Raw genomic sequence first — 14,032 nt, 5'->3', positions numbered from 1 at the left:
AGTTGAAGAAAAATACACTTCTCCGGAGCTATGCCAAACACCAGCAGCCCTTACCCTCCTTTCTAATAGGATCGGGGATTATCGAGCACTCTGAGATGCACTGAGCACCTGCCATGAGCCAGGCGCTGCCTTAAATAATTGATGAACAGTATCTCATTGAACCTTTCGGCCATTTTTTAACGCAAAGAAAACTATACAAACACTCATTCACCTACATCCAGATTTTTTAAGTGTTAACATTTTGCCATATTTGCCTCAAGAGCTAAGAAAAAAGAAAGATTTGAAGCCTCCGTTCTGTCTTTCGTAAATCCCGTTTTCTCTCCTCCCCTCAGAAGAAGCCACCATGTGTCTGTAAGTTATATATACGTTGTTTGGTATCTTTTAATGAAGTTTTATTGATTTCGCTGTAGATTGTGCAATTCTGTGAAATGATACTCTTTGCCCAGTTGCCCCTAGGGATGCAAAGCTGCAATGTCACATGACAACCAGGATATTAACATGGGTATGGCCACCACCTTGTCTCCGTTTTACCCCTCCCCTTCTGTGTTTGCGTGTTATGTCTTCAAATGCACATCAGTCGTATACTATGCATATCCTTCTGCAACGTCCTGTCCTTCTGCAACGTCCTTTTTCACCCAAAGTGACCCTTTCAAGATCTATCCATCTTGGTACGTGCTGTTCTAGCTGATACATTGTATGAATATACTGCAATTTATTATTCATTCCACACTGACCACAAAGTAGGTTGTTTTTGGGGGCGGGGTTGGTGTTATAAATAGTGCCCTAAGGAAGAGTCTTGCATTTGTCTCCGGGAGCTGTGGTTTAGAGAACAGGACTAGAAGTGGAATTTCCGGGTCATAAGGTACCTGCATTCCAATTTTTTAGACATTAACAAATTGTCCTCCAAGGTATCCATCCCAATTTATACCCACTCCAGCAGGGGAGGGATATCTGTTTCTCCTCATCTCGGGGACATGAAAGGGTATCTATCTCATTGAGGTTTGAATTTGCATTTCCCTGATGTAAGTAGATTTCTGATTTAAGCAGAAAAGGAAATTCTTACAAGCAGCTAAAATCTCCGGGAGGGCCGGCCGTCAGGCTCAAAGCTAAGCAGACAGAAATGTGCAGATCATGCCAAGAGCGGGCTGGTCCGCTGCTAGTCCCAGATGTCAGAGCGCACACTGACACGGCTGACAGCCGACCCCGGGTGCTGGTGGAAGCCCACAGAAGGGGCAGGCAGGCGCTGCCGCTGCCATGACTCATCACCGTCCTGGAGGCTGCTTTGCTTCGTGACCCCAGCTTCCGATGTAAGCCTGGGTGGGTGCAGAGGGGAAATGAGTATTTGACGTTTTGCCTTCCATAGTGAGAAGAGACGCTCGAAGGGGGGAATTTCTCAAACACAGAAAGAAAGGTTCAGATGCTGAATGGCCCAAAGATAATGACACATGTTCACTATACCTAATTAATAGTAAATTGAAGGGTTTTTTTTTGTTTTTTCTTTTTTTTGCTGAGGAAGATTCGCCCTGAGCTAACATCTGTGCCACCTTCCTCTATTTTGCATGTGGGTTGCCACCACAGCATGGCTGCCAATGAGTGGTATAGGTCCTCATCCTGGAACCAAACCCAGGCCACTGAAGCAGAGCATGCTGAACTTAACCACTAGGCCACAGAGCCAGCCGTTTGAACCTTTGAACATACTTTTATATGCTTATTAGCCTCTCAGAGTTCCTTTTCAGGGAATTACCCATACACGTCTTTTGCTTCTTTTGGGTGGTTTTTTTTTTTTTTTTTTAAGGAAGATTAGCCCTGAGCTAACATCTGCTACCAATCCTCCTCTTTTTGCTGAGGAAGACTGGCCTTGAGCTAACATCCGTGCCCATCTTCTTCTACTTTACATGTGGGACGCCTACCACAGCATGGCTTGCTAAGCAGTGCCATGTCTGCACCCAGGATCTGAACTGGCTAACCCCGGGCCGCCAAAGCAGAACATGGAACTTAACCACCGTGCCACAGGGCCGGCCCCAACATCTCTACTTTTTGCTTCTGCTAAGATGGCACATACCTAATCTCTTCAAAGAGCCCTCTGTGTGACCGAATACTGTGACCTTTTGTTCCTTTCTGGGTACTAGAAAAAGGTGGTCCTTGGGGCCAGCCTGGTGGCGTAGCGGTTAAATTCGCAGGTTCCGCTTCAGCGGCCCGGGGTTCACCGGTTTGGATCCCGGGTGCGGACATGGCACTGCTTGTCAAGCCATGCTGTGGCAGGCATCCCATGTATAAAGTAGAGGAAGATGGGCATGGATGTTAGCTCAGGGCCAGTCTTCCTCAGCAAAAAGAGGAGGATTGGCGGCAGATGTTAGCTCGGGGCTAATCTTCCTCAAAAAAAAAAGAAAGAAAAAGGTAGTCCAGTCACACCTTTAGCTTTCACTCCACAGTGTTCTTTCCTGACAATGAGTCTCCTGACTGTATTGTCTTTTGCAATCAGGATAGGCTTCTTTCCATATAACCGTAGGACACGATTCAACTAAACTTTCTGTCATTATGTAACAGGACGCCTTTTCCTCCATTTTCCAATAACGGGTTCTTCATTTCCTTCTGAGCCCGCACCAGATGTGCCTTTAACTTCTATATTTCTACCCATCGGTCTGTTTAAGACAATTTAGGCATCATCGTCTAAGATGATGTACGTTTTCTATACCACAGTTCTCATTTTCTTGAATTCTCACTAGCAGAGTTGTTAACATTCATATGTCTACTAACAACCTATTCAGGGCAATCTAGCCTTTTTCTAGAATGTTTCTCAAAATCCTTCCAGTCTATACCCCTTACTTAATTCCAAAGTCAGTTCCACATCTTGAGGTGTTTGTTATAGGAAATGCCCCACTTCCGGGTGCCGCTGTCAGTATTTTGCGCTTTTTCGTTGCAACGTGGCATTCCATTGTATGACTCGACAGCAATATGTTCATCCAGGCTGCTGTTAATAGACATTTGGGTTATTTCCAGCTTCTAGCTATTGAGTAAGGCTTCTAGGAATGAGCCTTTTTTTTTGTAGACATATGCTTTTATTTCTCTTGGGTAAATATGTAGGAGGGGGATTGCCTCAAGGGTTATTCTTTCTCCATTCTTGGTCCGGTGTGGCCAGCCAGCTTCCAAGCTGCTTCTAAAGGCTGGTGGGTCGTCCCTTCGTTAATCCTGATTTTTATCTAGGAGGTTCGGGTCCATTTTCCATCCTTGCTGGGACCTAAGCCTTCCTCTCCTATTGCCTTAATGCAGGTTCCTAAGACCTTTGTTATTTCTGAAAGCTCGGTGAGTTGTCTGGCTTCAGCTTTTGTCCATCCCTGTAGCTTGAAGTTCTCCCTATATCTGGCACCATTTCTTGCTTTTGACTCCACCAATGTATTAAAAACCTTTGCGGGGGGGGGGGGTAAAACTTTTGCTAGCATTTCTGTATGTTTGCGGAAGGAGGAGAAATGGACTTGTGCATCAGTTCAGCCCATCAAATGAAGTCTCTTATTTAAACCTCAATCTTTGAGGAACAACGCTTTGGAGTCAGCAATATTGCTATGTCCGTTTTACACTTGAGCAAACTGAACCTGAAGGCAGTTCAGTAGCTTGTCCAAAGTCTGATTAGGAGAGCCAACATTTTTGAGATATTTAAACTTTCCTGGGGCTGGTGGAGGATGTGAGCCAATCTCTTTACTCCAGGCAGGAATTGCAGAATGGATACTCGAGAGGCCCTGCCTGAGCGAGATCTTACGGTGTCACAGGAGGATTTGGTTTCACGACCTTCACAGCATTAAGTGAGATGGCACTGGTTCAGTGCTTGGCATAGTGCCTGTCACACAGTAAGTGTTTAATAAATGTTTGGGGCTATTAATATTATCAATGAAATTATTATGGTTTTCTCTGCTTTTAGGGTCCCTCCTTCTGCCCCCAATATGATTTTCAGAGCTGTAGGCAGCTTCCATACTAAGCCTCCGAGAAAAGCAGGTTATGGGTGGACCAGAATTTCTTGATTAGGAGTGTTGGGGAGAAATTGCTAGCTTTATAGCATAGGCGTAATGTCACAGTGGCTGCAAGGATGGTCTCTGGTACCAGGCAGTTTGGGATTGGATCCCAGCTCTCCTGTTGACTAGCTCTGTGATCTTCGTGCGTTGAAGTTTTCTGGCCTTGCCTGCCTACAAAATGGAGATAATCATACTGCTATTTCACAGATTTATTGCGAGGAGCAGGTGAGTTTCTAAATAAAAAGCAGCGAGAAGAGTGCTCGTACACAGAAGGCATTCAATAAATGTTAGCTTGGTTAGGGTGGTTAGTATTTGGTGCTTTTTATCAAATATTTCTGGCTCTCTGGCTTTCTGGCTTTCCGGCGCACGGTGGTGTCGTTCTTGTGGTTCTCTTGTGGTTGGGCGGAGCCATGTCGCTAGTTCTGGCTAATGAGTTGTGAGTAGAAGTGTTGTGTGTCACTTCAGGCCAGAGCATTTAACCGCTCATGCCAGGCCCTCCAGAGCACTTTCCTTTTGTCACGGGGGCAGAAATTCAAGCCGGCGGCTGCTCCGTTCTCCTGGGTCTCTGAGTGACCGTGACGAGCATCCCCCTTTGTCATCTCGGGCTCTGAGACCTGACATTGATACTGCAGCGCGATATAGCCTGTCCCAACTGGTACATGAACTGTCATGGATATTTCTAGGCTATACTCCTCAAAGCATTTGAGTAACTCTTTTGAAAGGTCCTTAGCAGGACTTGGAAGCCCTTGCATTTCAGCAGGATGACCGATAACAGCCCCTTTCTGTGTGGCCACCTGTGCGCCGAAGTCCCCACTTCAATGTCCTGCATTCTGAGTCCTGGCGGTTTGGCTGTATTGTTCTCACTTTCCTAAATGGAAAGCAATGAGTGTGACTCAGAAAACAGATTAACAGTCTTAATACAATTGGATTCTTCCCAGGAATCAAAAGGTTTTAAAAATCAGAAATTCCATTTTCTACTTACCGTCCCCTGAATGAAACAGAAATAGTATAAGGATTAGGCTTCTTTGTATAAGTATAAGGATTATATAAGTATAAGGACTGTATAAGTATAGGGATTAAACTTCTTTTAAAGAAGTTATGGGCAGACCTGTTTCAGGGCACATTTCCCAAGAACTTTCTAACCGTCAGAGATATCTGGCAACGGAGCCCACGGCTTGTGAGGCCTGAATTTCCTCTTCTGGAGGCGTTCAGAACTACTCACCTCAGAAGCAATGGCTCCTTCACCTTTCCTTCCAGAGCACCCACATTTCCAGCCCCAACGCTCGCTTCACTCGTGGTGGCGGAATCCTGTTGTGTTCCGCTCCTCCGTTCGAGGCCATCAGGAACTTGGGTGGCCGGGCCCTCACCTGGTTTTCCATGTGTTCCTCCCCTGCCCTCCTCTCCCGCCAGCCACACACAATTCGGTACCTTGTAAACGCTCAGGAAATGTTTGTGGGAACAAACCAACTTTTCAGGTTAGAGCTGGAGTCTTTGACTTGCGCCGCACGTTGGAACTATCTGGAGAGTTTTTTAAAAAACAAACCCAAGTCCAGGCCCCACCCCAGACCAATTAAATCAGAACTTCTGGGCATGGGCTCCAGGCAGGGTGCATTCAAAGGGCTCCTGGGTAATTAGAAAGTGCAGCCAAGACCCAGAACCACTGAGCTAGAGGCCGTGTAACCACGTGTCAGGGGTGCTAAAAAAAAGTCCAATAATAAATTCAATATGCTGTATTCCTGAGTAATGTCTAATTTTATATTTGTTTACGGCTTCACAGTTTTCGAAGTGCGATGAACTTTTAAAAATTTAGTAAGGATCTTATAGTCTAGTGGGGGACAGAGATATGTAGCAAATAATACCAGGAAGTTAGCAGTGTGTGTGTGTGTGTGTGTGTGTGTTTGGGGATGGGGAGACGTGGAGTCGGGGAAAGTGCTGAGCACATCGTTTGATGCCACAGCAGCTGAAAGGAAGCCCAGGGCAGCGGAAGGAAGCAGCATCAGATGGGAGGTGTGTGTGTCACAGGGCCCTGTGGTGTCCCACTGTGACTCGGGGAAGCTGCTCTAGGCGTCTGTAGCAGGAGGACGGGGCTTCCAAGGTTTTGGTGGGGGAGAGCATCGTTCATTGTACCAGCTCACATGGATGTCCTGGTGTGTGGGCACAAGAGTGTCCTAAGTGTGGCGGTCTGTAACTGAGGCAGGGTCTAGCAGCTACAACAAGGGAACTAACTACTTGGGGGACCCTTCCTAGGACCCTCACGGCGGGGGTCTGGGCTCTTGACTGCTGTAACAATTCCCTGAGCATTGGTAGGCATCAGTATTAGGAGGCCCAAGATCCTTGCTTTGGAAACTAAGGCTCTCCCGGATGGACTCTGCCGATCGCTCCAGCTTCCTCTGCAGCCATTTCTGGGCTCCCCACCCCCGATCCCCACTTTAGCTCCAGGAAGACCACAGCGTTTGCAGCTATTTGATGTCTCAGAGTCTTTGCGCCTTCTGGGACCCACTCCCAGGGAGTGAGCGGGCGGATGAGAAAGTGAACGAACGAATGGATGAGTGGGTGAGTGGATGAATGAACGAGGGGTGAATGAGGAAGCTAATGCAGGACGGAGTGAGTGAATGAATAGGGAGGGGGTTGAATAAACGGGGCAGGTCAATGAATGAAGGGGCGGCGAAATGAATGAGTGGGTGGGTGGATGAATGAATGCTGGGGTGAATAAGGGAATGCAGGGCCGAGGGAATGCGGGGGTGGGTAAATGAAGGAATGAATGAGTGGGTGGGTGAGTGAGTGAGTGCACGAATAAGACGGAGGATGGGTGGGTGGGCGAACCACTGAGCGACCGCAGGACGGGATGCGTGAGTGTAGACGAACGAGGAAGCGGTGGACGGGTGAGCGGCTGAGCCAATGAGTGGCTGAGCGGGTGACCGAGCGAGGGCAGGTGGGAGTGAACAAGGGGAGGGCGGTGATGGCATCGCGCCCGCGGGGAGGAGCGGCGGACGCGGGGCGGGAGTGCTCGCCGGTCCTGCCAGTGGCCACGTGGCCGGGGCGTGGCGGGCCGGGGCGTGGGCGGGGCGAGTCCGCTCGTGGGCGTGGCTACGCCAGGCGAGCGGCCCGGAGAGGCCGGGTGTGGGCGGGGCGAGTCCGCGCGTGGGCGTGGCTACGCCAGGCAAGGGGCCCGGAGAGGCCGGGTGTGGGCGGGGCGAGTCCGCGCGTGGGCGTGGCCACGCCAGTCAAGGGAGACGGTGGGGCTGGGCGTGGGCGGGGCGAGGCGCGGGTGGGCGGGGCCGGGCCGGGCGGGCGCGGAGGAAGTCACGTGGCGTGCGCTCACATGACCGCCGGCGTGATGGACCCGCTGCCCGCGGCGGCGGCTGAGGCGGAGACGGAGGAGGAGGCGGGTCCGGCGGCGGCAGGTACGTGGAGCCGGCGGGCGGCGCCCACCTGTCCCCGCGCGCGCGTGTCCCGGGCCCCGAGCCCGCGCGCCTCGGCTTTCTTCCTGCCCCCGGCGCCCCGCGCCCGCCCGGGTCCCCTCTCCGCTCCCCCGCCCTGGGGGCGCGTGGCTCCGCGGGGGGCTCGCGGTGCGGCCGCGGGTCCCGGACCTCGCGCACCTGTCGAGGTTGGCCCGTCGCCGCGCTCCTGCCCGCGCCTCCCGGGGCTGTCCCCATCCCTCGGGGCCGCGGGGCCCGCCCGCCGCGCGCTTCCTGCGGGGACTCCCCGCCCAGCCGCGTGGGGCGCAGCCCTGGACCGCGGGGCCGCAGACGGGCGATTTGGCCGCTCGGGACTTGGGTGTTCCCATCTGGAAACCGGACGTGTTTCTCTCTCGCTGCTTTTCTTGATGGGTGAGCGCAAACGCTGAAGGCGTGCGCGAGGCTTGGCTTTTCTGGGCTGCCCCTATTTAAATGCTCCTGTCTCCAGTCCTCTAACTGGAGAATGGATGTAGGTGGACGTTGGTGTGAGTTACTCTTTCTTTTGGGGGGGGCCAAGGTTGGGGGACTCCGCCTGGGGGGTTCTGGCAAGGTGTCCCTGACGAGGCCAGGCTGAAAGTGAGTTCTGGAGGGCTCCTAGAAAGCTTATTCATTAGGGAGAAAGGGGAGCCAAGTGGCGAGGCAAGGAAGCTGCTGGGGGACGGGGGGGTGGCGGGGGGCCATGGCAGTCCCCCTCCCTCAGTCGTTCTTGATTTGTTTTTCATCTTACCTGTAGCTGTGTAAGGAGAAACAGGTAATAGCTCTTGCTGTTGCTTAGAACATGTGTTCATGCAGTCACACGTTGGAGCCCAGCATGGGCCGGTCGGCCCTACCTGTGTCAGGGCCCCAGAGAGGACTCTTGGCTGGGTGGCACTTGGAAATGGGAGGCTGTGATGGGGTGGGAATGCTTGTTTGCTGCAGATTGTAAGACAGTTCCGAGTTGCTGGATGTGGTGGTGGTTCAGGGCTCTTTGCAGACATACAGACTGCACTAACTGTTTCCTACGGGACTCATCCCCTGGCTGCCATTATGGTGTCATTGGGGATGAGCTCTCCGAGGCTGTCCTCCCGGTGACTTCGTGGGAATTCCCACAATAGTCGGCCTGCCTTAGGGTGGTGGCGATTTTATGAGGCGTGCTTATAGCCCTTCTCAGTTTACAGAGCGCTTTCCTGCAGCCTGGTGAGTTTCAAAGTGGGGTTCTCCAACCGTTCGGGCGGAGCCTGTCATTTCGGTCCGTTGGAAACCTTTCGACCGTCCTGGAGGCAGGCGCAGTGGTAGAGCAAACCTTTTTTACGATGGGAAAACAAGAACCCAGAGGCAAGTGACTTGCCCAAAGTGGGCAGTGTTGGGGGTGTGTTGTGGTGGGGACCGAGGTTGGGTGGGCTGGAGTCAGAAAACCTAAGCCTTTAAGGGTGAATTTTCTCCAAGGGTGGTATGTGTACATCTCACCCCTTAGCAAAGGCTGATTCTGTTGGAGGGGGAGTTGTGGCTTATGGATACACGACGAATTTCCTCTTCTCTGGTGTTCTGTCCACACAGCCAGATCCCACCGTCGGTGTTAATTGTGCAAACCGTGAGGTCTGGGTCTTTGTAGTACCTTTGGATTGTCAGAAAAAATTATTGTGTTCACTGTGGTTTTCAGCGTCAAGAGTCTTGTATTCTATTCTTTGAAGCTTAAGCTGTGAATGGTAACTCCCTTCCTAAAAATTTAACTTTCAGTTATGCAATACATGGACAAAAACATTTTCTTTAAAAAATTATGGAGCATTATAGATTAAGTTAAAGTCTCTCCCTAGTCGTAGTCACCCCCTCTTTACCAGAGGTGACCACTGTTACCAGTTCGGGGTGGATCCCCTCAGTTCTGTTGTATATTTCACACGTGTGCACTCAGAAAACAGGCGCCTCCCTGTGCAGACCTGCCCGTGTTTCCTGGGGCCGTGTGTTAGTGTCCCGTGGCTGCTGGAGCAAATTGCCAACCGTTTAGGGGCTTAAACAACACAAATTGATCATCTCACAGTAGACAGCAGACTCCATCTACGCTTCTGGAGTCAGTAGTCTGAAGTAGGTTTCCGCTGACTGAAAGGCAGGTGTGGGCAGGGCTGCGTGCCTTCTGGACGTCCCGGGGGGAATCCGTTTCCTGGCCTTCTCCAGCTTCCAGATGCCGCCCTCCTTCCTTGGCTGATGGTCCCCCTTCCTCCAGCAACCCTGGGCACCCGTTTCTCATGCTGTCATCTCTCTGGTTCTCTCTCTCTCGTCTACTTCTTCCACTTTTAAGGACCCCTGGGGTTACATTGGGCACCCCTGGATAATCCACAGCCCTTACCCTACTTTAAGGTCCGTTGATTAGCAGTTTGAATTTCATCTGCAGCCTTCATTTCCCCTTACTTTGTAACTTAACAGACTGACAGGCTCCAGGGGGTAGGACGGGACACCTTTGGGGCCATCATTCTGCCTGGCACACGTGGATCCCCTAGGAGCAGAATTGCTGGGTGTCATAGGACTTGCACATTCTTTGTCTGAACAGGGACTGACAGATTATCCTCTGCGGTGGCTGTTCCCAATTTATACTTGTAACAGCAATGTTTTAAGGCATCCTTTCCCTCCCATCTCATCGACACTCAATACCATTTCTTAAAACTCCCTTCAGACTTAGAAAAATTAGGAAAGTGTTTCATTTTTGTTTTAATTCCCATTTCCTCAGTTGTTAGTGAAGTTTAGTTTCTTTATAATCTTCACCTGTGTGGCTTCTCTGAACTGACTGTTCATATCTTTTGACTGCCCATTGTCTTATGAGATTGTCTTTTTTCTTATTGATTTGTAGTACTTTTTGCAGTTTGGACATTAACCCTGTGTAGATTTTATGTTAAAATTAGAACTATCAAAATATCTGATTGACTAGAACATTCCGTTGCCTGACTGTGCGGGATGAGAGTTTATTTCGGGGCCTGTTTTGAGGTTATAAAGCTCAGTGATTGTAACTTAGAATAAGAATGGCGAAGAACGAGTGTGGTGTGTGCTTGATTGTCCGGTCTGATTTTTTTGGGATTGCCTCATACACTGATAAAAATATATCCAGATGACCACTATGTATCGTAGCCGTGCTTCCTACAGTCCTACGGACCTAACTTGGTCTTCAGAACAAGGGAGCATGGGCTCCACTCTGGTTGGAGTGGCTCATTTGATGGCATTCCATACATTCCATTTGGTTAGGGAGCTCCCAGCCATCTGCCTTCGCAAAGCCTCCGGATGCCTCCTGGCTTTCTGTGGGGTCAGGTCTGAACCCTGCTTGACATTCCCGCTCTGCCACAGCCGGCTCCCGCCCTTTCTGCATGCCTGTGCGATTGCCATGCCCTCTGCTCCGACCACCGCCCCCACCTGCTTCTCTGCTTGTGCGCATTTGTCCGAATTCACTGAGCTGTCACTTAGGATGGACGCATTTGACTGTGATAAAGTTGCACTTTAAAGTACTGTTTGCATTCAGGCAAAAACCCTCCTGTGCACGCTGCTCCCTCCGTTACACGCATTTCCACTGTTAACTCCTGATGGGCAGAAACCATTATTTTTCTGTGCGTCCCAGTATCTAGAATATTTTAATTTGATTAACAGTGGTAGCTGTGTCTATAGTATTTGAGTTATTGGTTTTTAAACTCTCTTTCTCTCTCCTCTCTCTGTCACAGACACACAGGCATACACAATTTGCAAGGTAAAATGTGTCAATTCGAAGAAAGAGGAACTAACTGAACCACTAGTATATAGGACAGATTTTGCCAGAATTTGTGGTTTGCAAGAATGTGATGTGTGCCGGGTGGGGGAATTCTGTTTTGGTGTTATTTTTTCCTTCCTAAGAAAAATGTAGCGTGAAAAGAGATGTTTGACCCATCTTGTTTGCTGGGCGGATGTGGAGAGACTGGAGCGGGGAGCTGCAGGATTGATTGCGCAGCCTGGGACCTGCTGTGTCTGTTGAGAGGGGCCGGCCCAGTGATCACAGCGTTGGAGTGTGCAGGTAGGAGGCCTCCGCCCCAGGGTGTGTGAAGTCGTGCCTCCTGGTCACGGTACCCTCCGAACGGGGGCCGTGTGTCCATCCTGTGCATGTTTTTCTTATAGAATCACTAAAAAATCATCACCAGACTGAAGGGGTAGACGTTCTTTGGGGAAATGTCAGTATTACACTGTCAGGTAGGACCCCTTCCGGTGGACTCACGAGGGCCTGAGGCGTGTCCTGCTGGCTGAGCGCTAGGAGAATCCGAGGCCGCACTTGAGGCTGCGTCCTGTTGGCTGCGCTGCGAGAGGGCAGATGGCTCTCCTGTGTGTGGGGGGGGGTTTTTTGGGGGGCTCTTGAGCACTCTTAACAATCTGGAGTTTGTATGCTGAGCAAATGTAAAGTGAAATTACAAGATGTCTGATGAATTCCAGGAAGCTTGACCGGGACTGGAGAAAGCTGCGGTTAGGTAATATCTCGGAGAAGCATATTTACATTATTTCCCAAGAATCTGTCGTGACCTGCTTCGTGCTGGGAAGGTCGTCCACGAGAAGTGTGATGAACGAGTGGTCATCAGACTGGTCAGATGTCGTCGTCGTCTGTGAACTGGCACTTTGAGGAGAATGTTGTTATGCGTGTAACATGAGGACACACATTTTATAAACAGAGAAACCATCCACCATTCCAGCACCTTAACGCAGCCGCTGGGTCCGGGTGTGTTTCCTTTGTCCTCTGCATATGCTTTTTACATAGTTATCCTCATGGAGCCTATACATTTTATAGCCTGTTCTTTCGGCTTAACATTTTTCTACACCGCTAAAAACAGTTTTCATAATTTTCTATTTAATGTCTGCAGAATAACGCATCAAAGATGTAATGTTTGTGCTTCTAAAGGGCTAATGTCATAAAGCGTGAGTGACACATACCTTTGTCACATGCTTTCCAGAATGCTTTAAATGGGATCAGTATTAACAATTGTCCTAATGCTTGCACCTGGGAAACCAAGTCTCCCTCCCGCTAAACTGGTTCTCCAGCCTCGAGGGACCGCTGTTATCAGCTGTGCGTGTTGACTCCGAGTTTTAGGAGACTTTCAGAGCCGGGGAGATGACCGTAGGCGATCTCTGCGATGTCCTGTTCAGTGACCTTCAGCAAGTGCGAGGACTGAGCTCCTTCACTCGCCATTGTGGATGTTGGACTCCAGTTTCTGTAAAGTTCAGAAACCTGCAGAATTAGACTGTCGAGTGGGGAAGCTCCCACAGGTGATCAAACCGTAAATGACGAGCGAGGGAAATACCAGGACGCTTAGGCTGAGGTCCCCTCTGGCAGGAGAAAGGGGATACGGGATGGGGGGGCTTCCAAGATGCTGGCGGTCTGGTGATTTTTGACCTGGATGGTGGTTCCACGTGTGTTTGGTGTATAATTTTGTTAAGCTGTCTGTAGACATTGTGCACCCCTTTCTGTAGGTGTGTTGTCTATTTCACAGTCAAAGATGTTGGGGGGAAACCCGAGATCCTGGCACATTAGTGGACTTGCCAAGAACACACAGTTTGGCAAGTAAGGGTGGACGCAAGGGGTCTTGTTTTAATGTAGTTTTGTGGGGATCTTGGACTCCCTTAGTTTCCACTCGAGTCCACATTGGATTTTCTTAGTGGGAGGCATATTTGGAGTGAAATACATTTTATTGTCTCAACATCCACTCCTAGTGGAGAATCCTGTGGTTAGTTAGCAGGAGACGCCCGGCTTCTGCTGTTTCTGCTGTCTGCGTATTGTTGGCACCGGCCCAGAGCGCTGGTGAGTCCAGCTGTTTCCGTGGCCCCTGGGACCAGCAGGAAGGAGGACCCAGACGTGGGGCCACTGGCATCTGTGTCTCGGCAGGAGCGATGTCTGGGAGCCTCCTCGGCTGTTGGAAGTATCTCGTCGGCCAAGGCCATCTGCTGTGAAGGAGAGGCAGGTGGCGTTCGAGACTTAGCACAGAGAATGATCTGTAGAACCCTAATTTCCCCTCCCAGCTCCTGAGAAATTCCAGCAGAGGTCGGGGTTGGGCCGCGTCACGTGGCAGTGGGCCTGTGTCCACCGTCGTGAGTGGAGAGTCTTCCCATCTTCTGCCTCTTCCGTGGGAGAACCCTAAACATTTCTGTTTGGGGTTCTTTGCAGAGCAGGAGTAGGCTGGTGGGGCCAGGACTGGCCCTTCAGGGCATGGGCTGTGTGCCAGGCACTATCTGCGAGCCTTGTGTATAAGATAATGTGGTCCTCACGGCCATCCTGGGAAGTTTCATCACCAGTACTTTACAGATGGGGAAACTGAGGTACGCAGCAGTCCCGTAAGTTGCCCAGGACCATATGGCTCATAAGTGGTGCTGCTGGGATCCGCGGCCAGGCGTCCAGCTCCGGCTGGGAAGTGGCAGGCCTTGTGTCCTTGCTGTGGGCGACCGCGGCTGGCGTCGGGTACTGGCTGCTGATGAACCAGCCTCCCATCGGGATTTGCTTACCCAGCCCTTCCCAGACACGGGGCCCCCCGTTTCGATGCTGCTTCTTACAGGGAGACTGTTCTCAGAAACAGCACGTCAGCCCGTGGTGCCCAGTTGTCGTTCTCT

At 50.7% G+C, this 14,032-nt stretch overlaps 1 protein-coding gene across 9 annotated transcripts in view; it reads left to right on the top strand.

Moving 5' to 3' along the window:
* The window catches only part of SNX8 (sorting nexin 8), a 66,504-nt gene that overhangs the window by 16,480 nt on the left and 35,992 nt on the right, over positions 1-14,032 (top strand). For 2 of the 9 annotated variants that reach the window (XM_070231381.1, XM_023655142.2), the window contains exon 1: positions 7,239-7,408. The exons of 3 other annotated variants lie outside the window; for them this stretch is intronic. In XM_070231381.1, the coding sequence (XP_070087482.1) occupies positions 7,327-7,408 (82 nt within the window). In that variant the 5' untranslated portion in view covers positions 7,239-7,326. 4 more of the 9 variants (XM_023655143.2, XM_070231382.1, XM_023655140.2 and 1 more) reach the window with 4 other exon arrangements.

This window comes from Equus caballus, chromosome 13, assembly GCF_041296265.1.
Source record: "Equus caballus isolate H_3958 breed thoroughbred chromosome 13, TB-T2T, whole genome shotgun sequence".
In the NCBI taxonomy this organism is placed as follows: domain Eukaryota; kingdom Metazoa; phylum Chordata; class Mammalia; order Perissodactyla; family Equidae; genus Equus; species Equus caballus.
Note: the sequence above shows the minus strand (reverse complement) of the source record. Positions and strands in the feature narration are given on the sequence as shown.